Source organism: Python bivittatus, unplaced genomic scaffold (genome assembly GCF_059951505.1).
Source record: "Python bivittatus isolate LINGU-HERP-01145 unplaced genomic scaffold, Pbiv_v1 ctg000590_np1212, whole genome shotgun sequence".
NCBI classification, from domain to species: Eukaryota; Metazoa; Chordata; class Lepidosauria; order Squamata; family Pythonidae; genus Python; species Python bivittatus.
In genome coordinates, this window is record NW_028277086.1 from 31,804,197 (window position 1) to 31,830,676 (window position 26,480).

General features: G+C 37.7%; 1 protein-coding gene across 1 annotated transcript in view; it reads right to left on the reverse strand.

Moving 5' to 3' along the window:
* Positions 1-377: 377 nt before the first annotated feature.
* The window catches only part of KCNB2 (potassium voltage-gated channel subfamily B member 2), a 168,940-nt gene continuing 142,837 nt past the window's right edge, over positions 378-26,480 (reverse strand). The window contains exon 3 of the mRNA XM_088149247.1: positions 378-5,643. Coding sequence (XP_088005373.1) covers positions 3,496-5,643 — 2,148 coding nt within the window. The 3' untranslated portion in view covers positions 378-3,495. The remainder of the gene's footprint in view (positions 5,644-26,480) is intronic.

Sequence of the window (26,480 nt, forward strand, 5' to 3'; positions counted from 1 at the left end):
TGCTTTAGAATAAGAGCACATGGCATTCAGTAGCAGTATCTCTACAGAATGAAGCATCTTTTATTTTACTGCTATCATAAGAGCAATTCATACATCTTGAAATTTCTTCCTAGACTGATGATCAGCTGTCAGTGGCAGCAGTTGAATTCCTTTGCAAACATATATGAAATAGGATTTTAAAAAGTATTTAAAAACTATAATTTCAGTAGCAAAGGGCTTTGAGACTATAATTTAGCAAACCTGGTATGGGAATTTCAATGCATCTAAAGCAGTGTTTCTCAACCTTGGGCGCTTGAAGATGGATGGACTTCAACTCCCAGAATTTCCCAGCCAGCCAGCCAACTCCCACTCTCAATTCTGGGAGTTGAAGTCCACCCATCTTCAAGCGCCCAAGGTTCAGAAACACTGATCTAAAGCAACAGACCAATTTCTTTTTCTCCTCTATAAGATAACATCTTAAAATGTCTGTGTCATGTGATATACCATCAGGACTATAAAGTTAGAAAGATTTTCATTATTTAATCTGAGAAGAGCAAATTTTCACTTTAGGATTTTAGATCTATAACTCAGAAGTTATGGTAGTCACCAAGAGTTTTCTTTGGGTAGAGATTATGAGTGAAATCATGACTTCATTGAAATCACTGAGCAAACTGCTGTTTTCAACCTAAGGCTAACATTTCATTTAGCTTTTGACTGTTACACAGCTGTCTGAATAAAGGCAGAAAATATATGCATGATGTAAATAAACAAACAAACTGAAATAACAAAGCAACATCTGTAAAAAACTATTAGCTAGCATTTAATCTCCATTAATGGAAATATCTACCCATGAAAGAAGACAAACAAATAAAGGAGCTTCAAGGAACAGAATATAAGTAATTGAACCAGATCACGTGGATTGCCATGCAATTAAGTCAAATCTTATGCAGAAATAGAATTACCTGGATTGTCATGAAGAACTAATAAATACTTTGAGACTTAATGACCAGACATTGGCTTTTTTAGAAATGACATTTAGCCCCAGTATTTAAATTAATCAGATATGGATCTGAAGACACATAATTTAATAGAAAAAGCAAAAGGAATTTAAACAACACATTTTTTAAACAGATACTCTCCTGTTCTTAATATTTGGTCCAAAGTGAAATACAAGTTTGCAATTTTTTAGGTGGTACTGTATTTAGGAGAAGTAAAATTCATGAGCTATACAGTAAGACTAGTTCTCCACTGAAAGCTGTTTTGGTGCAAATAACAAAATAAAAATGTTTTTAAAAAGCTTATGGGAATTTTTGAACTCTGTTTAGCTATATAAAAAGAATGGGCAATAGATGCTTTTCCTTAGTGCTTGGCTCACTTTAAAAAACATTCTTTTAACTGGAAAAAATGTACATGAAAATCTGGCACCCTGCAAAGCCGTGCATGGACATTCAGCATCATCCTTCTAAAAAAATAAATACATAAATAAATAAATAAATAAATAAGGCTTTGGACTAGGCATTCTTAGAAAACAATGGTGGAGGGCTGCAGTCCTATGTTTTGTTTGAAAATGTGTAATTTGACCAGGGGAAAATTGATAAAGCTAAACTAATTCTAAAGAGAATTCTACTGAGCCACAGAAGGCATCTCATCATTTGCATCATGTGTTTATTATATTATTTGTTAGATTTATATCCTTTTTTTTTTTCCTCCAAGAGTTACACGGAGTTCTGTCTTTACTCCATCCCACAGCAGTAACACTATTGGGCTGTAGGTTGGGCTGGGAGACAAAATGACCCAAGTGAACTTCCCTAGCTGAGGGTTGACTTGAACCTGGTTCCCCCCAATCTCCTGTATTCCACTACCTTAATTCCCTACAAGTTCCTCAAATTCCAAATGTGCTCCCTGGCCTGAGAGAATGAGTGTAACTGAGAAATATGTTAAATTGGTTAAAAAAAAAAAGGAACACAGTTAAAATGCTGTTTAAATCTACTACTGCATTTTGTGATTCTAAAATAGCTGATGTATTAAATACTTTATTTAAATTAGCAGAATTATCATGGGAATCTGGCAAAAAAAAAAAAAAAAGGTTGACTAAAGTGCTTGTAATAGAAAAGATACCATGAAGATGAAGAATGGAGTTTCAAAATGTTCCATTTTCTGGATGTTAATTGCTATAATTACATTGAGATGGCAATAATTATGAGTGAACCCCTCTGCATTCAGTGTTCCTTGTGCAAAGTTGAGGCATTCAGACATTTTGCTGAATAAGCACAATTACAGGGTTTACATATTTTTAAGCCATATGCCACTGTTTACAAACCACCGTGGCCAGATTCACATCCTACTCTAAGCTAAACACAACCAATCCACGCTACAGCTTTGCACAGTATGTGAACCTTGACAATCTCCTCTGGGAGATACATTTTTAAACTTTGCATATGGTGGCAATTCTTTTGGTCGATTCACGGAATGATATTGGTACAGCATTCTGAAATTAAACAGTAACTAAATTGGGGTGAAAAATGATGTGTAAATGACACATTACTGTTAAAGAAAATAGCAGAAGTCTAAAAATAGTAAGATTTTAACAATAGTGCATACAGTAATCACAACTGTAATATAAAATTGTTAAACTCTTAGGATAAAATAATCAGCTTCATGTCATTTGGCACATTTATTACCATAAAAATAATTTTATTTCAGAACATAATGGTCTCTTATTTGCTTTGAATTTGGCAGGTCTAACAAAAGTTCAATTCCTGGTCATTAAATCTTGCCCAGTCTTAAGAGAATTTTTTTCAAGAAGCTGCAAGTGCATCCATGACATCTATGCAAATAAAAATAATTAAAGCTATGGTTCACTTCACAAAGAAATGAGAAAACACTGCAATTTTCTTAAAGAAACAGCTTAGATTTGATGGGCATGTAAAGAGAAAGCAAGATAGGTAAGATGCTCTAAGAATAAGCTGCAATTTTGCAACATAAGTCTATACAAATCCTCCAGGCAGTGGACTTGAAGGAAGTTATCTGTGTCCCAAGAAACCTGTTTTCCACAAATCCTTGATAACTGGAGATGTCCCAGCAAACCCAAATTATTTACAAAAGTATGCATTTTGCAGACTCAAAGCACCTTATTTCACACTATTATTAACATATGAATCAACATTTCATCCTTTCATGTGCAAATTCTGAAATTGAAAAGGAAAAATAAAAGTTAATTAAAATCCATTATCTACAATTATAAATGAAAGTATTAACAGTGTTAAGCATTGCAGAAGATCATCTCTGAAAAGAGCATTTTATTTTACTCAGTTCTTGCTGCATTCCTGATTTATCTTTCGTTAGGAAAAAAAGTTTTTTTGCTTTTAAATTAAAATGTACTTAAACTAAGCAACTCTTCATGCCATGCAAAAATAATATTTTATTTACTTTTGAGGCTTCCCTTTTTTAATTCATAGGCATTGCTAATTCCAGTTTTAAGAAATGAGTTTTTGTCATTATTGCTCTCCTAACTAGTCACATGCTGGTTTCCCTGGTGGGACAGTAACCAGGATCACTAGGATTTGTATGGATTTCTGGGGAAAACAAATGGTTTTCCATTTTTTGACCTTCTTGAATATTGTCCCCTGTTATTTCCCCTGCAACACGATAAATGTCTTGAGTGCAGTTATGACCCAAACTTTTGGGTGAAGAAGAGCTGACTTCAGACTCTTCTGTTAAATAGTTCCCATCCTTAAGTTTATCCCCAAAGCAGTTTGCCTTGACGTCCAACTGCCTGTTGTGCCTCATGCCAGGGATTTCCAAGAAGTCATCTTCTTCACCAGTATCTATTTCAGTGAAACTTCTCTCTTTTGAAGGGAAAGAAAAAAGTTTCTGTTTGGGAAACAGAGGGCATGATTGCTTAGAAGCTACAGAAGCATCTGCACCCAGCAGGGGTCTTTCCCCCTGTGGCGAATTCTCTTCTAAGAGGATAGTGCTGATATGCTGAGGGGTGGATTGTAGGAAGTCTCCTGTTGCCAACACTGGCAACGGCCTTGTAGTGCTTGGTGGGGTTTGTGGAGCACCACCTCTGTTTTCCTTAAAATTAACCTTAAGGGACCTTGATTTTAAAGGGTTGCTTCCTTTGAGAGAACTTTTGGGACTCTCCATGGCATTGTCAAAATGAAAGTGACCATGAAGGAAAGGATGAGAACAGGTGTTCTCAGAGCTCATCACTGTATTGACATAGGAGTAATCAAAGCTGGTATCTCTGGGGGGAAACATTTTATCTTTCATGAGTGGTAAAAGCTGGGAATCCTTTCCTGTTTGGTCTTCTAAATGGGCAGACTCAGTGGAAAATCTTGGTTGCAAGTGACAACTGGAATATGGAGGAAGAGGTGACCGTTCTGTCTCTGTGAAATCAGTTGCACAGCTGGTAAAGCTGTCAATGCTAGAAGTGCTTCTCATGTCAGGGATGACTTCTTTGGGCCCTGTCACAGATGCATCTCCTTGTCCAGTAACTTCTTCCATTTCTATCTCCTCCTCATAGAGGGGAGGTTTCACTGAAGGGCCTTGGTAAGTGGAATTCAGATTAGGCTGAGACTGAGTTTTAGTAATTTCATTATATAATATTTCAAGTTTCTGAGCACTCAAGTGTTGAGGGCTGGAGGTTGCTGCTGCATTGTTTAGCTGTTCCTGGGAGTCTTGCTGGCTCACTTCCTGGTATTTGTTCTCCAAGGATTTATTAGAACTTGTGTCAGACATTGTCCTTCTGGCCCATTTCCAACGGCTTGGCGATAAGTGATTGTCATCGGGAGTTTCCTTTGAACTGGCTGCTTCCTCAGTTTTACCGTTATCAACAGCTACGTCAATCAGTTCCATACTGCGAGCAAAGGCATCTTTTAAATTCATCGAGACAATGCTTCCATTTCTTTTTGCTCGTTCAAGCGCCTCCCTTCTTTTAATGGCTTTCTCCTGCCGCTTTTGCTCCTTATAAAACTCTGAGAAATTGTTTACTATGATGGGAATGGGCAGGGCTATCACCAGCACTCCAGCAATGCAACACAAACCACCAACTATTTTACCTAGTAAAGTTTTAGGATAAATGTCACCATAACCTACTGTGGTCATAGTGATTGTAGCCCACCAAAATGATGCAGGAATACTTGTAAACTTTGTAGCATCTTCATCTTTTTCAGCAAAAAATACTAGACTGGAAAATATCATAATTCCCATTGCTAAAAACAGTATCAATAAACCCAATTCATTATAACTCCTTCGCAAGGTAAATCCTAAAGATTGAAGTCCAGTTGAATGTCTAGCAAGTTTAAGGATCCGCAGTATCCTCATGATACGGAATATCTGAACTACACGGCGGACATTTTGAAACTGCAGCACACTTTTGTTGGACTCTGTGAGAAAAATGGTGACATAATAGGGCAAAATGGCTAGCAAATCAATCACATTTAATGGACCTTTGAAGAACTTCCACTTGTTTGGAGATGACAGGAAACGCAAAAGGTACTCCATAGTGAACCATGCTATACACACAGCTTCAACATGTGCTAGCTGAGGGTTGTCATTTAGCTGTCCAAATTCATCAATTACTTGAAGCTCGGGTAGAGTGTTGAGTGATAAAGCAATGGTGGATAGTACAATGAACAATATGGATACAATGGCCAAAATCTGTTAAGAAAGAAAGATAAATAAGAAAACTGTGGTTAACAAATCACGAAAAATACTTACAGTTCAACCAAAGAAACAGTACACCAACAGAATTGCAGGCCATTGTTCTTGACTCACTGCAATTAGATAAGCTCCTCTATAGCCAGAACCCCTAACTAATTCTTATGAAGTGCTAGTCCACAATACTACATATGCTGAAAACATAAATTATATGGTAATGCTATCCTAAATAATTCCAAAAGTCTATATATTTGGGAATAAGATCCATTATTACAACTCAAATTATTTCAAAAGCTTAATTAGATTATTTAGTTCAGCCTTTCTTAATCAGGTGCTTTCCAGATATGGTACATTAGACCATAACTCCCATAATTCGTAGCCAGATAAGGTATTTTTTCCTGTTGTTATCCTCAAATGAGTGCCTGTAAATATGTTTGATGTAACAAAGAAAGCAAAGGGAATTAGTTTCTGTTAAACACATACTTGATGCATCTTTAATTACAAACATACTAGCTAAAATTTCACCTTTCAATGTCAGAAGCAAGTAGAGTCAATTCTGGGGAAGCCTGGAAGCTTGTTTTGTTTGCCCTGGCTACATTGGCCAGAAGTGGAAGGATAAGATGTCAAAAGGGCATCATGTTAAGAAAGGCTGGTTAAGATCCACTCTGAATTCTGGATCATTTTAATACAGTCTCAGGTAAATACATTAATTATTTAAATAAAAATTTGTCACAAAAACAAAGCTAATTATTATTTTAGTGTCAGGCTGCTTTTTAAGGGATTTCTGTCTAAATATGATAGGCTGCATTCATATTTAATTTTTTTCAAGTTAATGTGGGTAGTAATGACAGCTCTGGAAGACACCAAGTTCGGTATTAATGCTGAAAAGAAAAACACGCTGATATTTGATTGAGCTGTCCACAGTTGTGGTGCTGAATGTTCCCTGTGGACTCAATGGTGGTACTTAGTGGTTCTTAAAGTCTTGTAATTTACATGACTTTATATGATTTTATGAAGATATACATTTTTAATAAATTCATTAAAAACAAGATCAGCAAACTTGTTTAAATAAGAAAATAAGATTTATGAATGAGTTGTCTCCAGGCAAAATAAGAAAAGAGGCTCAGATAAAGGCAATATAGATTGCAACATTACATGTTACTTACATAACATAAAAATGGAATAATAACAGGTTTGGGGGGGTTGCATTTTTTCCACTTTTTACCTTAATTTCTGATAAAATTGTGTTAAATGAGACTATTATATATTTATTTAAGTTGGGTTTATCCCATCCACATTACTATTATTGTATCCTCCAAAGAGCTGTCACTCTCTCTCAGCCCAGTCAAGGGGAGGGTATACTGTAAGCTTCTTTGATCCCCTCTACAAAATATGGAATATACTTCTAATCAATGAATGTATAAATAAATAAATCTTATAGAACCTTGTAAAATAGATAAAACACCAGATAAAAGCTTCAAGGTCACCTAACCTTCAACATAGTTTAGTAAGTACTGAAGGTTTCTCAGATCTGAGAAGACATTGGGAATTAATAGAATTAAATAGATACATACATACATACATACATACGCACGCACACACACACACACACACACACACACAGAGGAATGACTTTAAGGGAACTTAGGGACAGTTATTCTGAATAACCTATTGAGTATGGTGCAAAGTAGCCATACTCTGTACTGTAAGTACTGTATGATTAAACCTTTGCATCAACATATTAAAAAAAAAAAAGTTAAAAAATTAAAAACCTATCCACGTTCTACAGGTAGTCCCCGGTTTAAGAACACCTAGTTTAAGGATGACTGATAGTTAAGAATGGAGCCTATTGTAGCAAAATTTGAGTTAAATACACAATGGTTCGAGTTCATTGCACAATACTTATACAGTATTATACAATAATGCTGTTCCGGCTTACATACAAATTCGACTTAAGGACAGACCTTGGGAATGGAACTTGTTCTTAAACTGGGGATTACCTGTACTCATTAAATTACACTGGATTTCAAGTATTATTAATCGGGCTTTACCTTTACCACTGGAATCAGAGAGTTTGTATGCTTATACTTTTACATTACTCTTACAGTGTAGTTTAAGGCATTGTAAACCACGTTTCTTTCTTTTTTAATCTCCAACTATTGTTAGTCTTGACAAAAGCACAATAGTATAACATGCACACAAAAGTGGAACTTCTCCCATAACAATATCTATCATTATCTGTCAGCAGATTTTCTTGTTCAGCTATGTGTTGAATGTATGATGGCTTTAAAACTATCATTATTTTTCAGATTCACCCTTCGCTGATTCCTTGGTTGCCTGGCAATACCAAGGCTGATTTCAAAGCTTCATTCCACCTTAAAAGGCTTCAGTCCTGTGCACACATACAGAAGAATGAGATCTACCGAACACAGTATGATTCTTTTCAGAGATAGGACTCAATAGACCTACTATATATATATTTGGGCCTGTTTATCTGCAGTGGCAAACATTTACAAAACCATGAATAATTACTAATCATTTTTAAAACCATTGGTTATAAGCCATGGAAAAGATGCTCTACGACAGTTTTCGGAAAAACCTTGTTGCATTAATGTAGCTCTTGTAGAATGTACCATACGGTTTAAGTGTGGGATAATAAAAAAATGCTCCATTGAATGAAAATGTGATTACTCAATCACATATAGAAAACCAATATGTTAGAACTAATATTGCCATTTTCATGTTATTCCTTTTGAAAACAATGGGATCTTCTTCCAGTATTATTTGTTACCATACAAAAATGAGCTCACACAAAAGTTCTTGGTAGAATTCTCATGAATTACTTTCATGGAAGTTTCCCCATTTTAGCCAGAAGATGTCTCTACTATACCATCCTGATATTCATACTATACCATGAGACCAACTGCCCCTTGGTAAAACTGTAATTCCAATAATGCATCTCTTTCTCTCTCTCTCTCCCTCCAGGAAAAACATTTTTCCTTAAAAAAAAAACAACCACTAGCATGTTCTTCTGGATCACAAGTTTCCTAACTGCTACCATATGAAAAGTGAGCACTGTCACTTTACTGCCAATGTCCTTGGAAATTCTGTAGAGGTACATGCCAATGATAAATTGTTTTAGTGCCCCCCCCTTCTTTTAGCACCAGCCTTTCTATCAGTACCTAAATCCTCATCTCTGCTCAGAGGATTCTTTGTTGGTTTCTGTTTGTGCCAGAGTTCCCACATCTCTAATAATTTCAGAATGCCCTCTTTAAGAAACATCTCTGTCTCCTAATCTCCTGTAAACCTAAATGTTCCATGAGTACACAGGAAAATATAATGTGCATAATGCACACTACAATCGCATGTTTGAAAATATATGTTTCAGCCAGAGGTTAAAGGACCAAGTTGCTGCCTTTGAGTTTGCAGAAGATACTGCTTTGGGTGGGTGGGGGCAGTATATCTGAAATGGTTCTAAAATCTCCATGATATGTACTACATTTCCCCAACCTAGTTTCCCCCAGGTATCTTAGGACTGCAGCTCTCAAAATTATTTGCTAGCATAAATAAGGCATGCTTTGTGCCCATGGAATAGTGGTTGATTGTTGGAAGGAGGAAAAGCAGAGTGCAAAGCATGATGAATTGAATATTATCTAATAGGGCATTGCTGGCTTGAAAGTGCACTAGGATACAGATAGTACAATATTTCTTTGTGGGTCTCATTTGTTTATTCCTAAATAGTCTAAAATCCCCTAAATAATTTTCTATATTCATTGACTCCCTTCCAGTACAGTCAGAACATGTCACCTTCTTCTTGTGTCTTTTTTCTCTTTCTCCCTTTCACTTCTGTTCACTTATTCTAATATCCATTCATCTCTACTATTTTGAAAAAAAAAAAACAAGCTTCAAGACTGCTGGGGGAAGCATGGCAAACTGAAGACATCTCTGCGAAAGTGGAGCCAACAACCACAGCAAAGAATGAAGAACCAGTGAGTAGACCGGCTCTTCAGAACCTCTCCAGATAAGGTGAGAATGAAAGATTGCTCACATGTGCTCCAGACAGCTGCTCCTTGCAAGAAGACTGCAGGACAGTGGTCTTCTGAGGATTTGAGCACCGGAAAACAAAGGGATTAACCACCTTGCTCACAACCACGGTGGAGCCTTTTAAAGGACACTAAGTTTGCAAGCCTTACTTTCTAATCGCTTTCAGAAATGGCCTTTTAACCATCTTCAAACTATTAGAGACCTTCAGAATGACAAGTTTGAAAATTCTGGATGAGTTTAGCTTCAACTCTGAACAAAATAAAAATTAATTAACAAACTTAAGAACTTAAATAATTTGAAATAAACAGCAAAAAGCTAAATAAGATTTTGATCTAAGAAAGATACAAATGGATTAAATTTGGAATGTTAACTTTTACTATAAGATTTTGGAATTAACTATAAAATAAACAGCTTCTTGTGGGAACTACTGTAGAATTATTTTGGCTATCTTGGCTCATAACAAAGGTAACCAAATTTAGAAACTGGACACTACAGGGGACTAAAGAATCTAAGTAGAAGGAAAAAAAATACAAGCCTCTTTTTAGTGTCGGCTGGTACTGGGATTTGCAAAATGACACAAAACGACATACCACTAGAAATATTAAAGGAGATCTTTGAAGAATTGAGGCAGGAATTAGTAGCCATAATATCAACAGTGTCAGTAATGATGTATGATTCTATGGATAGATTATGTCCAAAAGATGTCAATGAAGGAATGACAGATGTGGAGCAAATTTTGTCTGACAAGACAGTGAAAGTGCCGAAAGTAGAACTACAAATGAGAGGCCAAGAGAATGACTTGGAAAAGGGTGCTTTATTGCATATACAAAAGAATTCAGCTGAAGTTATAAAAATTAAAGGGGAAATAAAAATGACAAACCAAGAGAACAACCTGGAAAATGTTGTCTTACTGGATCACTAAAAGAGGCTTGTTAAACCCTTGAAGAAGTTTGTGCAATGGGATACGGTGATGGAATGTATCTACGAAGAGGAAGGTAATGTGAGAGATCAAGGCTATCAGGAAGGAGGGGATGCATTCCAGGAAAGGAAAGGAAACAAAAGACAACACAGTCTGCAAGGGGAGGGTGGGAAGTGAAAGAGGTTCAGGATAGCTACTCCCTAGAATCTCCCAGGGTATATCCACTTGTTTAAGGAGTACAGATTTAGTATGGCAAGATTCTATCTATAAGGTGTGAGCAAATAAAGGAACTTTATTCAACTGGACTGTTTCATTGTTGTTCTTGGGCTGGGCCTGACATAAAGAAGAATTGAAGAGAAATAAAATCCTACGACAATATTTGAATGAACTAAAGATTAAGACTGTTAGAGGTAAAAGGAAGGAATATAAAGTTGGTTTATTTGATCAGGGTTAAAATAAGACATTTATTTGCAAAATTCTGGCAACCCTTTATGGACTTTTTGCTGACACCAGGATTGAAAAGTTGATGTTTAATGGGTTTGCCTATAAATAAGGGATGGAATATGGGATGAAGAGATATCTGTTTGTAACTTTAGAGAGGGTGAAGAGTTACTAATTTTTCTATACTTGTTGTAATGAAGGTTGGAAATCACTTCTTTATATATTTCTTTTCTATTTCTTCTTTTTCTTTTACATTTTTAATTCTTTCTTATTATTCTTTTTTCTTTAGTTTAGTTTGTATTAGTTTTTACTATTGTAATCAAAATCCTTAATAAAAAAAAGTTATATACTAAGAAAGGAAAAGAAAAAAAGAAGCTTCAGCACCTTGTATTTCTATTCCCTATCCTGACTGGTGAGTCATTCCCAGTCCATTCCGATTTCTAATCTATTTTTCTTTCCATCACAACTGCCAACTATAAGCCTCAAGATAGATAGATAGATAGATAGATAGATAGATAGATAGATAGATAGATAGATAGATCCCTCCCTCCCTCCATCTCTACTTTCTAATGGCCTGGGAGCCAGGACAGGAGGCTGACATCTCTGCACTGTTATTATAACAGGCTCTCTGCATCTGACTTTGGTTCTTCTATCTTCATAACCATAAAATATGATAATGAACTGTGGCTGCAGTCACTAAAGACTCACCCTCCTTTTGTGTCTGTTGAGTTTTCTTTACGTTTTTCTATTTCTTATTATTACGGGCCCAGAAACTCCCCCTTTAGACTAAACTGATTACGCACTAGCCAAGTGGCAGATACTGCAGGATGCTCAGCGGAGTCCAAGCTAGTCCGGTGTATTCTTCCTGTCTTCTTTGAGTATCAGTACTCAGGGCTACCACATCCCTGAGTAAGGTTGCATTCCCTTGCTTGTCTGTATTAGCAGGGAAGTAACCTGCAATGGGGCTGAAATGACACTTTATGCTGATAGAGCCCTTAATGGTAGACCCAGGTTTAAATATCCCAATAGAAGAGAGATAGGGTGGTAAATCTCCCAATTCACAAATTTTACCAACTTGCCAAGTTTGAAAAACACTGGTTTAAAGAAATGGGGTGGTCTGAGAAATCAGTGGAATTTCTTATATTACAGCTAGGGCTACAAAAAACTGAGCTCAATGAGGTTTACATCATTACAATTATACTTTACAACTGCAATATATTCAGCCGAACAGTACAATCTTATTTATATCTGAACAGAATTTAAGCCGCAGTGACTTCAATGGAATTTACTCACAGATAAGTCAATGCAGAAAAGCAAAATGATTTCAAAGAGAAATCTTTTACTACATTGTCTTTTACAGTTCAATAAGCTTTTAATTAAAAACATGCAGCCTTGAACTGTGAAAATAAATTCATCACATAAAACAATCAATAGACATGTCAATGAAATAAAAATGCTTAATAAAAATTCCATGGTAGGGCAAAGCCTACAGACTTGAAGAACTGAATTAAAATAAAGCTGGTCTCTAAGCCTTCTTTCTTTCTGGGGTAGATGTTATGAAGCATCAAGCGAGACAACACCATCTTCATTTCACCCCAATGTCCCCGAGTTCTACTTTGCTTCAGCCCAGAAGTGTTATTAGGGAAACTTGATAAGGGGTGAATTAGCTGTTGATAATTGGTTTGCAACATATCCATCCCACCACTGCAAGAAAGAAAAAAAGTCCTGCGCACCACTACTTGAGAACAAAAAGTCTGCCAGAGGCTGGAGAATGGTACAAGGTAAGGGTTCTTTCAAACCAACAGCTGAATCACTCCCTACACTTTGTTTTGAGGCAGCTACTCTGCTGAGTATGACTTTATTTTTTAGGTCAGTATCTATTGACTAACGATAATGTTTCTTATTCATTCAAGTAAGCTCCCTGAAATGTCTTGGGTTTCATTTTTGATACCAGTAGCTCTGCCTACTACTTTATATGGAATACCCCTGGGGGGCGGTAAGCAATTTATCACAAAATTTAACAGAACATTTCTGAAGAATTGTGACAAGATTATATACAAGCTGGACAAGAAAGCTTCCCAAAGCATGCTTTATTATTGATCTGTCATTCTGAAGCTTAATAATTAAAGGATGAATGAGAGTTTATGAAACCAAACTTGATCTCAAATAGAAATGATGTTAAATATACAGAACTTAGAATTTCCTTCTTCCTTTTGAAAATGGCTAATTAGACATGAAATGAGTAAGAAAAGGCTGATCTTTAAAGGGGTTAAATGAACATGAGGAGGTCTGCTGAATTGGTCTAAGATGTCTATCTAGTTTACCTTCCTCAGGGCTACCAGATCCAAGCTGCAAAAATCTGGATGGTCACTAAATGACAGCAGAAAGGGTCTTAGGGAAGAGATGGGGCTGCTGCTAGTGTACCTCCCTCCCTGCTGCATAGCTGCTTCCCTATTCAAGCTGCTTGATGCCGTGCTGAACTGGCAGTGGACTTCCCCAGACTTGGGTTTGGCAAGGCTTCAACTTGCCTTCCCTGGGCTCAGAGTCAGAGTCAACCTGGAAGTTCATGGCCACCATGGGAAACATGGCCTTAACCAATGGTCCAACTTACAGTGTGTGTGTGTGTGTGAGAGAGAGAGAGAGAGACAGACAGACAGACTGACTAGATCTGGACAGTAGTGATATGATCTGGAGATGGAGGATGTTGTTACCAGTCCCTTGTCATAGGCAGATTACTATTTGGTAGACTTGGAGTTTTCAGTGCCCCCCCCCGCCCCCCTGCACTGCAGGGAAGAAGAACCTATTTCATTTATCCATTCCAGGTGCCTGACAGGGTACCAGAGGGGACTTGGGGTAGACCTGAAACTCTGTAGCAAAGTTTTGACTTGACTGAGGCCTTGGAATGATGGCAGCCTTGGATTGATTGCCCCTGTGTGGGCTTTCTGTGCACATGGATCCCACAGAACCTCTTGGTTCACAAAGGAACTCTGAGAGATGAAACAGCACAAGGGATGCCTAGAGCATTACCAGAGGAAGACAAAGAGTGAATCTGACAATGCACAGGTTAAAAACCTTTACTAGGAATTATTTTGTGGTGGTAAGAGCAGCGAAACATGCTTACTTCTCTGTTCTTATCACATTTGCAAACAGCCAGCTGGCAATACTATTTTGGGTGACTAGGACCCTCCTGGGCACAGAAGGGCCAAGGGAACTTCTGCAAGGTCACTTGAGAACTATAGATATCTGTATCGGATAAAATAATTCAGATTTGCTTGGAGTTGAATTCTGGCTATGCAGGTCCTATGGAATTGACTGAAGCAAAGTCTTGCTTGATTATCTGGGGAGAGTTTGAGGCTGTTAGACCTGAGCAACTGGACAGGGTTTTTGGGGCTTTGGGTTCTGACATCTGTCTTTTAGTTCCATGACCCTCCTGGCTGGTTAAAGCTTTCTGGGAGATGACATGTGCTTGGATCCAACTGGTGATGAATGCTTCTGTACTGCAAGACAGTTTTGTGAAGAGCCTCTGTTATTTTAAATTATTTGTTGCCTTATGGCTTTTATACTGTATTATTTTATGCATGAGTTTTGTTAGCTGCTTAGAGTTATTAGGTTAAGATGGGTGGCTATATACATTCTTTAAATAAACTAATAATAAGGTTTGTTTTTTTTAAACCCTCTAACTCTCTACTACCATCTAGTGGATGTCCAGATTGTTCAACCTGGTTTTGGTAGCCCTAAATTCCCTGTTTTCTAGAGTAACCAACCAGATGCGTTTAGGAGAACTAAAGAGTACAAAGCAACAACCTTTCTGCAATGTTATTATTTAAATAAATATTGCATTAAAAAAACCTGGTATTCTTTTATTCCAAAATCCATACAAAGCCCCACTATCTTTCTACAAAGCTGATATTTGTTATTTAAATTGTTGCTTGTATTGGTTTTCCCTACCCATTTTTACTGATTCTATTTATGTTACTGTCTTTCTTGTAGACAGCTTTTTGACAGGTATGAAAAACAACTGCAAGTATATAAATAAATACTGAAAAGGGATCAACATTATCTCCATCTAAATAATGTTAGAACACACATACCCCATCTAGACAGAATCTATTAATTTCAGAGCCCTTATTGTATGCTCAGGGATGTCTCTTCATGAAGCAGGAGAGTTGAAAAAGCGGGCTTCTGATGGTGCATAGAAAGCACAAGAGAATCATTTCTTCATGCTGCTTTTTTTGTTTGATTCTTCAACTGTTTCTTCAACCTGCTTTTCTTCCATTTCATTCATTTTTCAAACATGGATCAGTATACCAAAATTTATTATGATTTACTTTTCACTCACATGTCATTTATATATTCTGGAACTTGATACATTTTTCCAATTATATGCTTATATGACTGTGCTTAAAAATGGTATGTCATGCCTCCCTCCCTTGCTCCTGCTTACTCTCACTCTTTCACACACACACATCCCAGGAAGGCAGTAAAACCATACCTTCACCAAAAATCTGCTGTGATACAATAAAAATTCATTTCCCTAAGCAGACTACAGAGAAACTGGAATGAGCTATCTTGTGCAAATACAGAGCAACACCAGCATAAATCACACTTTGAATAATTAGATGGGCTGAGTAGGTACAATTCAGACAATGTGTATATATTGCTATGCAACTGAGATAATGGCTAATATTGCAACAAGACTTCTCTCTCACTCTTTATCTTCTCCCGTTTTATTGCATTATGCCACTGCATTTATTTTACTTCAGGTCCGTGTGGGTTCTGCATACTCTACAGTATATTGCATTTCCTAGTAGAATGCAAATCTTGACTGCTCATAGAAATTGGAATTGTCACAGTCCTAGCACTGCAGCCATGCAGAGGTACCACAGCTTGTGCAGTTTCCTTGCCTAGAAAGCCACTCTCAAGCACAACCCCTTCCCTATTTCTAGTACCCTAACCTCAAAGCAGCAGGCAAGTACATTTGTCCAAAGGGTTAGTTAATGTAAGAGCTGACAGTGGATGCAGCTGGAGATGCAAGGAAAGCTGATGGCTTTGCACTAAAGTAGGCAATGAGAGAAACAGAGAACTGTGAAATCCCCCAACACATTCTGCACTCCCCAGTTCCCAGACTTCACAGTTATGAATGACAATATGGGAATACCAGCTATATTGATTATCTCATAATCAAAGGATAAAGATTGATATATAAACTGACATAGTTTATTTTGTTGTTGTTCAACCCAAAATATGGCACTTTTTTTTTCCATTGGACATCATCTGTGCAACTGAACATACACAGTCTTGGCCAAGAAGTATTAAGAAGTACAGTATTACCTAAAGCTGGCTAAAAAGAAATCCCTTCCTAAGTTATAACTCATTCATGAAGACATGCCTCAACTACAACAAAAACAGGGCAGGAAAAGCAAAGTATGATGCCTACATCAGTGTGGTCTGAACCAAACTGAACTAAAACTCTGAACTTGGGTTGGCTGTTCCAAATAGCTACTCTATGGTAAACATTGTAGGTAATAAATCTGTTCATAATTATTCAGTTTCAACTAGTTCAACTAGTTAAGCTTGTAGAAACTGAATTTGGGGCATCCGTATGGTCCTATAAAAGCTAAGCAACCGAGCTGTCTGGTTGGATCAGTTGTTTGTGAACATCAATACAATTCTATTTAAATCTATGTAGTTAGGTGCGAAGCTGGGAAACAGCCTCAAAAATTTGTGTGTGTATAAAAACAGTCAAGATGGTTTCAACACGCATAAGATTGGCAACAGCCACCATGATTTTTTGACCTTCCCCAATGACATCCTTGGTTGAATTAATGAACCTATCATATTATAACAAATCTTTATGCTTTAAACTGGAAAACTACAATAGTTCAAGCCAAAAAATAAAATATCTATCTGTCTTAATATGCGGTGTAAAAAAAAAACTGCCAGGAACAACAATATTCCAGGGGATTACATTTATGAAAACAAAGTCAGATTTGGAAAAGATGAATCCCCCTTTGCTTATACCATCCTTAGCACTGTCTCCCACTGACAGTCCTATAAAAGCTAAGCAACCGAGCTGTCTGGTTGGATCAGTTGTTTGTGAACATCAATACAACTCTATTTAAATCTATGTAGTTAGGTGCGAAGCTGGGAAACAGCCTCAAAAATAGAATTTGATTTCCTTGCACTGCACAGATTTCAACAACAAAGAACTCTGTGAGGAAAATGAAACAGAATATAAAGCAGTCCTTTAACACAAGAGCTGAATGCAAAGGCAGGGACGAGACCTTTTTTAAAAAATGGATCTCTGATAAACTATGGAAAAGTATATTGGGAGCCAAGCAGTGGGTGGAACTAAGTCCAATGGTCCCCTTTTCTCTCTTCTTTCACTTGCTTATCTCTCTCTGTGCCACCCATTTTCTCTGTTTTTCTACTATCCCATTTTCTTTTTTCTCCTCCTGCCAGTGCAGCTGTTATTGCTACAACATAATCTGCACTCCCGCATTATTTCCTCAGTGCTAAAGCAGAACAGCTTTCAAAATACCCTGTTCCCCCTATCTGTGTCACCCCCGCTTCAACTGAACTGGCTGCCTTCTGAAAACCCAGATAAGGCCAATCCATTCTTACAAAGCAGCTGCTGTATTTGACTAGGTAGCCCTTCTCCATCCAAACAAATATGGGATTTGAAGCCCTGCTCTGAATGGAACTACGCTTTTAATCTCTTTGCTCCCTTTGGAGTCCCCTTAAGAGCTCTACGTGTCCTCTCAAAAGCCTTAGTGGAATTGACTGAAGAAGCAAAGCAACTAAACGGGCCAATGCTAGAGGATAATTGAAATTTAATTACATGCTGCACATCACTCATGTGCTACGTTTCATAAAAGACCTAAAGTATCTTATTAATTGTGGTAGACCTGTGAACTATGCAACCTATGAGAAGGCCAGAAAGGTTTCTAAACTGGCATGTAACATACAGCTATGTACCACAGTCCAGTTGTATGAGGATTGGCCCGCACTGCTCCATTCTTGACTTTTCTAAATAGTATACATTAACCTGATAATTCTGGGGCATTGGGACTGGTGTGCCCTAAGAGGAGAGATACTTGTGTTGGCATTTTTGGTGGTATTGTTTTGTTTTTTAGGATTCTGATGGTTTATGTGTGGCAAAGAAAATATTTCACTACCATGCAATGTTACCATAAATGAGATCTTAGATTTTATTGATACATTTTCTAGCTCTTTAATAGAAAGCTTCATTTGAAACCATTCAGTTTGCTTTGCCTTTTCCACAACATGCTTTTGATCAATCTTTTCTTTGTGACCTGTCACTTATACGGCATAGAAGTATGAACATTTGCTATACTTAGTCTTACTGGATATTAGTGTTGGGAGAGACAGCGCTGAGAACATTAATACATTGACAGAAGGGGTTTTTATAACTGAGAAGGTTGAGGTAGAATCAGAATCTGGGCAGTCTTCATTTCTTCCTCCTGCCCCCCACCACACTTTCCCCCTTTTAGCTTGTATGGCCATTCAATTTGCATGCAACTTTGGGCAGCTAACAACCAGTTAAAACAACCAAAAAAACACCAGAGTAGGAACTAAATACCTGAGGCATATCTTTATGAATAAGCCACTTAAAAATGGGCTTCTTAATACTCTGGCCCAATGCTTGAGGGAAGAACTAGGCCTTCAGCACCTTACAAAAGGATGGCAGGATCAGGCTGTCTTGACCTCAGGAGCCATGCTGTTCTACAGCATAAGCACAGCGACAGAGGAGCCATACTTCTTATACGTCTTGAATCATGTGACCTTCTTTAATAGAAGGGACCTGGAGCATGCCCACCCTATTGGATGGAGTGGAAATAAATAATTGGAGACAAAGTCTTTGTCATTAATAAATAAACCAGCCCTGTGCTGTGAACAACCCAGCATTTTGAATTGCACCCAGAAGCCTACTGGGAGCTGGTAGTGGTGTTACATGGATATATTGAGGTGCACTCATAACAAACCACACTGTTGCATTCTGGACCAACTGTAGCTTCTGATTGTTCTTTAAGGGCAGACTCATGTAAAGTGCATTGCAGTAATCCAAATGAGAGGTAATCAAGCCATGAATGACCATGAGCTGAGGACTCTCAATCCTAGCGCTTCTCCCCTTCCTCGCCTTTACTTTCCAGAGAACTAGGGAGGGTCCCTTCTGAGACACTTCCCATGTCCCCATTCCTCCTGTGAACTGAGATATCTCTTGTCTGACTGTTGCCTATGCTGCACTCCTGCTCCTGTCTCCCAAGGTTATTCTTACAGATCATTACAGGAAGCCGCTACACAGCATGGGGTCTGGTACAGTAGCAGCAATCCCATTCTAACCCCTAGATTCCAGCTTTCACAAACAAGGGCCCAGCTTTCACAATCCAGTTATCTGTGGGCCAGCTTTTCTGAAAGCCATAAGTGTCTCCTGGATGACAATAGCTACTTCACTGATCTTGCCCTGGGATTGCAGCTGATGCCATGTTCAAATCACAGGTGGCATATTTTCAAGAGGGACCCCCCCTCCTCTCCACCCATCCATGTCTTGGTAATACATACCAGGTCAGCCCTCTCACCCATAACTAAGTGCTGGATGAGGGGGATCTTATTACAGGCCAACCTGGCATTCAATAGCTGCAGCTAAAACAAGGACCACTCAGGTTTTGATGACCAATTCTGGGGCCAGAAGGGGAGGGAACATGCAATTGGTATAAGATTCTGAGACCACCTCCACAAGAGTGGCCTGCCCCGTCTCTTGATAAATATATCTGTGTCTGTCACCATCATGATGTTATAGTCAGCTTCTTTCGCCTCAGCTGACCAACTTCCCCAACCCAACCCATCCCATCCCATCCTCCCTCTAGGTCTGGGAGCTTCATCCAACACCAATTAGCTAACCAGACATCTAGTTAATCTGGATTTTTAGGTTGCTGCTGCCCAAGCACTAAGCTGTCCTCATTTTTAGTCAGCCAGCTGCCCCATCACCACACATATTACACAGGTATCACACTACACCTCTGGTTCCACAGCTACTTTCACCAGGGCAACCAGAAGGATAAAACATCAATCACTCTAGCCCTAAGACGGGGGCAATCTAAGGCTGCTGCTGCCCAGAGAGAGAGCAGACACCTCCACCTTAGTCATCACCAGTCCCCTAGAACCATCTACCAGGATCTACTCAACCAGCAGTCTGCAAGTCCTTTCCCTTCTAAATCTAAATTTTTCAGATGCTGTAGATTGAAAGATAGCTGTTGTGCAGGGCTCTGCAACAGCTGCAGAACTCAGGCTGGCTGGCTCTCTAGCATAACTGCCAGTCCTCTTCTGCTGCTACTCGCTGCCAGCTCCTGATACCCAAGCACTCAGGAGCACCAAGACCAGGAAGTGGGGAAACCTCCTCCCCTCGGACCTTTTAGCCTCTTCAAAAGGCCCTGATTATTTGCCTTTTGCAGTTTTCAAAACAACGTACAAAGTGGGAAGGCTCGAACAGCCAACCTGTTCTATGCATCCATTAGAGACTTGGTTTCTTCCCAATATTCCAGAAATAAATGCAATTCTAGGTGCTATCAGTGAACATTTTTTGGAAATAAGTACTTGGCAGTTTTGAAAAAGAAGCCTCTGGTATATCATTTTAGCTACAATTACTACATTTTATATTACAAAGTTAATCAGAAAATAAAAGAGAAAACACCAAAGCTCAACCTGACTGCCTGGGACAGTGCCTGAGTTTCAGCTTCTAATGTTCTCTGCAATTAAGCCACACAGCTAAATAAGAATAGAGGAGAATTTTGCTGATTTCTTTTTGCAACAAAGTTATATTAAATCGTTGGTTCCCAGATGAATGTATTAACCAGGATGCGTTATGTGCACTTCACAGAAATACAGGATGAACTTCTTCAAGTGCATACAAAATATGTATTTTTCTTAAAAAAGGGAAATCACATAAAAAGCATTCTATAAAGGAAAACCGCTTGCAAGAAAACATCTGTTCATTAAAATCAGGACTAGGGTGTCTGAGCTGCAAAAATCCAAATATTCACACAATGGCAGCAGAGATACAGAAAAACAACAAATCCCAAATACATGATTAGTTGTGGTGATCATTTTATTGATCACATCAAGGAAAGATACCCTTCCAGATTCATAGATCACATTTAAGATACAATGTGGTTTATCTGATTTTAGATTGGTATATTATGTGAATCAAGACGCTGTGGTTTGTAAGCTATGCTATATGTCAACCCATCCCATTGTGGCTGATTCAGCAAGCAATGTTTAAGTAACCATCCCTGAGTGTGTTCAGGAAGATGTTGAAGATGGAGCTGTTCCAGACAGTGTTTTAACCTGTATGGAGCCATATTTTGTTTATCTTTGGGGTAAGCTAGTTTTAGCTGTGTTTATTTTTTTTTAATCTCATGCCATTAATTTCTATTTATTATTTTTCTGCACATTGCATAACACTGTTTACCCTGAAAGGGAATAGCACAAATGCATGGAAATAGTTAGATTTGCTTACAAACATAGACATCTGATGGTGCCATGATGGTGTCATGTTGCCATTGCAGAAATAACACAAAGTATGTAATTTGTGACATTTGCACAAAGACATCTTAGTGCAGAAGACATCACTCATTCCTCTTTCCCTCTTCCCCCATGGATGCCCATTCTACCAACAACCACTTAACTCTAGTAGACTCATCTCTTATCTACTCAAGAAACTCTCTTATAAGATCAAATAAAATCACCAGCTGTGTGATTTCCCAGCAAAGTCCTTAGGTATTCCACACAGAGCAATCCCTATGAAAAAGAATAAATGGACAGTTTTCAGAATAGAAAGGGCAATATTCTGAAACCTGTGGGAAAACACACCAGTACCTCCTAGCATTCTTATTCCTGAGCTTAAAGTGGGCATTCAGGAAAAAGGAGTGAAATCTATCAATAGCTTCAATGTATCTGTTAGCCTATGTTTTTTGCATTTCATATCCTTCTGGCTTCACTACTTTTTTTTTCTACACCCATGTATAGAGTAGCGATCCTTCTGCTACAGTATCCAAATCAATTTCTTCTACATATATTTTGTTTGTCTAGATATCAGGACGTGACAACATACTGTGAAAAACTTTACCTTCATCCCATTCCCTTATATACTGTATTCATGCTTAATGCTCTACAACTGTTTATTCTTTTTCATTTCTGGGCACTTATTCACTTCTTCTGAAGCAGGACCCTTTTTAGAACTGGTAAAAGTTCTCATTTGAAAGCTTTAAACTTGAAATTGGGGCATGTACAAACAGACAGAACAATTGAGAAAAACAGATTCCTTTCTTTGTCATTTTTAGTTTTCCTGCCAGCTTCATCTCAGTGGCAAAGAGAACATATTGGCCGATGGCAATTGCTTTTACTTAGAATCAATCTAGGAGCAAACACAGTGTAATGATGTTTTAGAATTCCCTGGACGCTTCTGTGAGGAAAATGTTCTGCTATTTCCTCCTAGAAATGCTATATCATCATGGAATAGTATTCCCATGTGGAGTTTGGGAAACAGACAGAAAGATGGCTGCAAATGTCTGGTGACTAGGAAGAGGTCTCCTTGTGCATTGCCCCCATTTTGTTCACATTTCAGTTTCCCCAAAATATAGGGCTATCACATGTGGGCTGCTAACCCTAGATGGCAGCAAAGGGTTGAGTTTTCTGCATCTCTTTGCTGCCCTCTAGTGGTCATCTGGAGTTTTGCAGTCCCAAGGTATCAAAAATATCATCAAAACCCTAAGCTGTCCTCCTGAATTTCACTTCCTGTGCATGAGATAGCAAAAGGGCTTTAATACAGCTCAGCCTGAAGCCCAACTCAACTATTTTTGTGCTTAGAATATCAGCTGACTTCATGCCTTTCCTTCTTCATGAGTTGGTGTAGACTCAGTATAATTGTTCCCTAAAATATCAGGACAAGACATGAAAATCTCAAATAGCAAGTTAAGCGCTTGCTCCAGAAGCAGCATCTTGTCTGATGAACTTGCTATATTGCAGTTGACAGAGCACATTCTGTTACGACTTCAAACATATTGAGAGCCTCTGCCTTGAGCCATAAAATTTGTGCACTATAAAGTACAAGTGACAAATGTTTGAGAAAGCATCTATGCTGAATGCTGAAACAGACTTGCTCAAAGAGCCGCCTTACAACATTGCTTCCAAACCTTTATAGTAGATATGAAGCACAGATATTATAAGGGCTGTACATATTTCAGAAATTATTTGAATGGACTTCTAAATTGGCTTTCATAGTAATGGTCCTTTTTATTCCAGCAGCAGCAGCAAATGGTTCTTTAGGTGCCAGTGAGATCAAAGTGGGTTCTTACCAAGTGGGCTTTATTGTTGATTTGCACAAGGGGATCACAGGATGGTCCTCTCTTTGGGAAGATGAATTGGAAATATTACCTCAATGATAAGTCAAGGAAAGTCACATTGTAAGAAGGTTCAACTTGAATTTTTTTACATTCTTTTTTTTAAATCACATTCTCCTCCTAATGAGATAGTCCAGAGGTCAACTGAGTTTCAGCATTTGTTGAGTACTCCAATCTATTTAATATGAGATGGGTGGAAAAATGTTCTAATCTGTGATTAAGAGTTGAGTTGACTAATGACAGCTTTCAGATCTAATTTGCATACCCAAAATGCTGTAACTCTGATGAACAGTAATGACTATCTCTTATGAACATGAACATTTCATTTATTTTAAATAGCCAGACAATTTGGCCAATCATGAATTTAGGTGAATAAACACTCTAGTCCAAACACTACACAATGACAAGAAATTACATGAACACTGACAGTGCCATCGTAAATATGTTTTCTCTGAACTAAGCCTCATTGAGTTCAGTGGGACTTATGTGACTCCAGCAGTCTTCTTCATCTTGGCACCTTTTTTCTGTGTTGAACTGCAATATACTTAGCCGTGCTGACTGGAAAGTTTGGGGATATTACTCCAATGCATCTGGAAGGCATTAAATGGGAAAAGTTGAATTGAAGAATATAAGCCATGTTTATAGATTAATGATTTGTTATTTAGTAAACTGAATTGTTCATAGTGTTGTTGTTTTTCTGCTTCAATTATTGTAATATGAGCATGTGAATAATAATTTTAAAAATCTGTCTCTTTGGTACATCTTTTGCTCTACCACACCTCACTTTTGATATAAACAGTTAAGATGAAACATTTAATGAGCAACTGAGTCATCTGAGGACAGGAATCTTTATAAAACACTGGCTGCTCAGAAAGGTACAGTGCTAAAAATGATACAGGAGAAATGTCATTTAACCCAAAATCATAATCTGCAATTCTTATCTTAATAAAGCATAGTCCCCAAACTATTATTTCCATTAAATTGCCTATGTCATATAGGAAGCCTAACAGTATTTACTGTACATGTTTAACATTTGTGAAAATGAAAATGTGTGTCCAAACTATCCCTGGCTTTAACTGTTGAAAAGCTCAGAATTTATTTACATAGATACCACCAGTAAATTCTGAGGTCTATAATCAGATACATGCCATTTGTTAAATGATAATTTAATAAAGATGTAAAACTGACACTTTTCTAAATGTACCTGGGAACATCAGATGGCTTGTCAACCAGCCTGAAGAAAGAATAAAGTGTAAGAGTGAATGTACATCCTTGCTATATATAGAAATCCTATTACAATTACCCTTAACTGTCCTTTGCTCTCCTATAGAACACTTTTTTCCCAGTGGTGTCCTCTGCTCTTTCCCTATATCAGTAAATACAGTAACATGCAAAACTGTCTATCAAAACAGAGAGGACAAATATTTTCCATATTACTCCAAACTTTGAGCTGATTTTATGTGATGTCAGAATAAGTACTGATTATCAGTACTTATCTGTACCAGCCACATTTTATCCCTTTAATGGTATCTATCTGACAGATATTATATGAAGGTATGCTCAGAAGTATATACATTCCTCTGTATGTGTATATAAAGGGAAAAAAGAAAGAAAAACACTCTTCTCCTGCACAATCTTTTTCTTCCTTTTTGCATTTCCCCATACACCTACATTTATTTACCTAATGTAATTTTTACAACCCATAATCAATGGTTTATTAGCTTCCTAAATGATTTTTTTTCTCCCTCCTCTTCTTCCAATATTTATATAGGACAGCGAATAGTACCAATAGTCTCTAGATATTTCACAAAATATAAAATATTATATTTAAAAGCAACTAACTGCAGCATAACACATTTAGTGGTCAGTAGAGAATATAAATCTAATTATTCAGTACCTGGAAAAAACAACTAATACACTAATGGCAATAAATTGCTTTGTTTAGAACTGTAGTATAAACAGTTATCTGAGGACACAGATAACTGAAAACAAGGGATTCTCTTCTAAGTAGCCTGTAAATCCTTTAAGTCATCCAATGGTTGAATATATCCATAACCATATGCTTCTACATACATACATTTATAACACCCAGATAAGGGCAGAATCAAGGAGCACTGTACAGATTTATTCTTCTGGGGTTAACAACTCAGTACTTTATTATTTATTTATTATCGATATTTCTGTATTCTCACAGAATACAGGTAGCAGCACCTGCTGAGTCTTGTCTCAACTGGAAAACTAAGCAATTCTGAAGCAAGTTAATACATAAATTAGAAATCACCAGAGGATATTAGGGTTGTAGTCTATATTGGGAAGTTGAAAAAAAAATCCCAAAAGAAGACAATGGAAATCACTTCCATAATGTTGCCAAGATCACCCCAGGGATATGTCTAAATGGTCAGAGCTCAACCATTTGAGGTTACATTCTCACAATGGTCAGTCTGGTAAAAATCATTTTCTTCTCCCAGCCAGCTCACAACAGTGTTGATGATTTAAGATTTGAGAATTTACTACAACTTTTCTCTCTAGACAGATTGGACTATAAAACCTGTAGGCCCCAGCTGCTGAAACAATAGCCCTTCTGGCTCGGGGTATTGATAAGGCACAGAACTGTGGAAAGTGAATTTATTGCAATAAAAGGTGCAGTAAATTATAGAAAAATTACCCTTCCCTATGAATATCCAAATGCAGATTTTCAATATGCCACAAAAGAAAGCCAATTTGGTACATTGGTTAAGATGCTGGACTGGAAGACTACCCCCCCCAAGTGAATTTGAGCCAATCAATCTCTCTCAGCCCAACCCACCTCACAGGGGGTTGTTGTGGGGAAAATAGGGAGAGGGAGCATTATGTACACTGCCTTGAGCTGTACAAAATAAAGATGGGATAAAAATCTAATAAGTTAAGTAAGTAAGCTTCTGAATCCTGGCCTAAAATCCAATTAATGTGTATCTTTGTGGACCTTTGCAGTTATGATACAGAACCTTTGCAATTATGATATTATAAAGGATAAT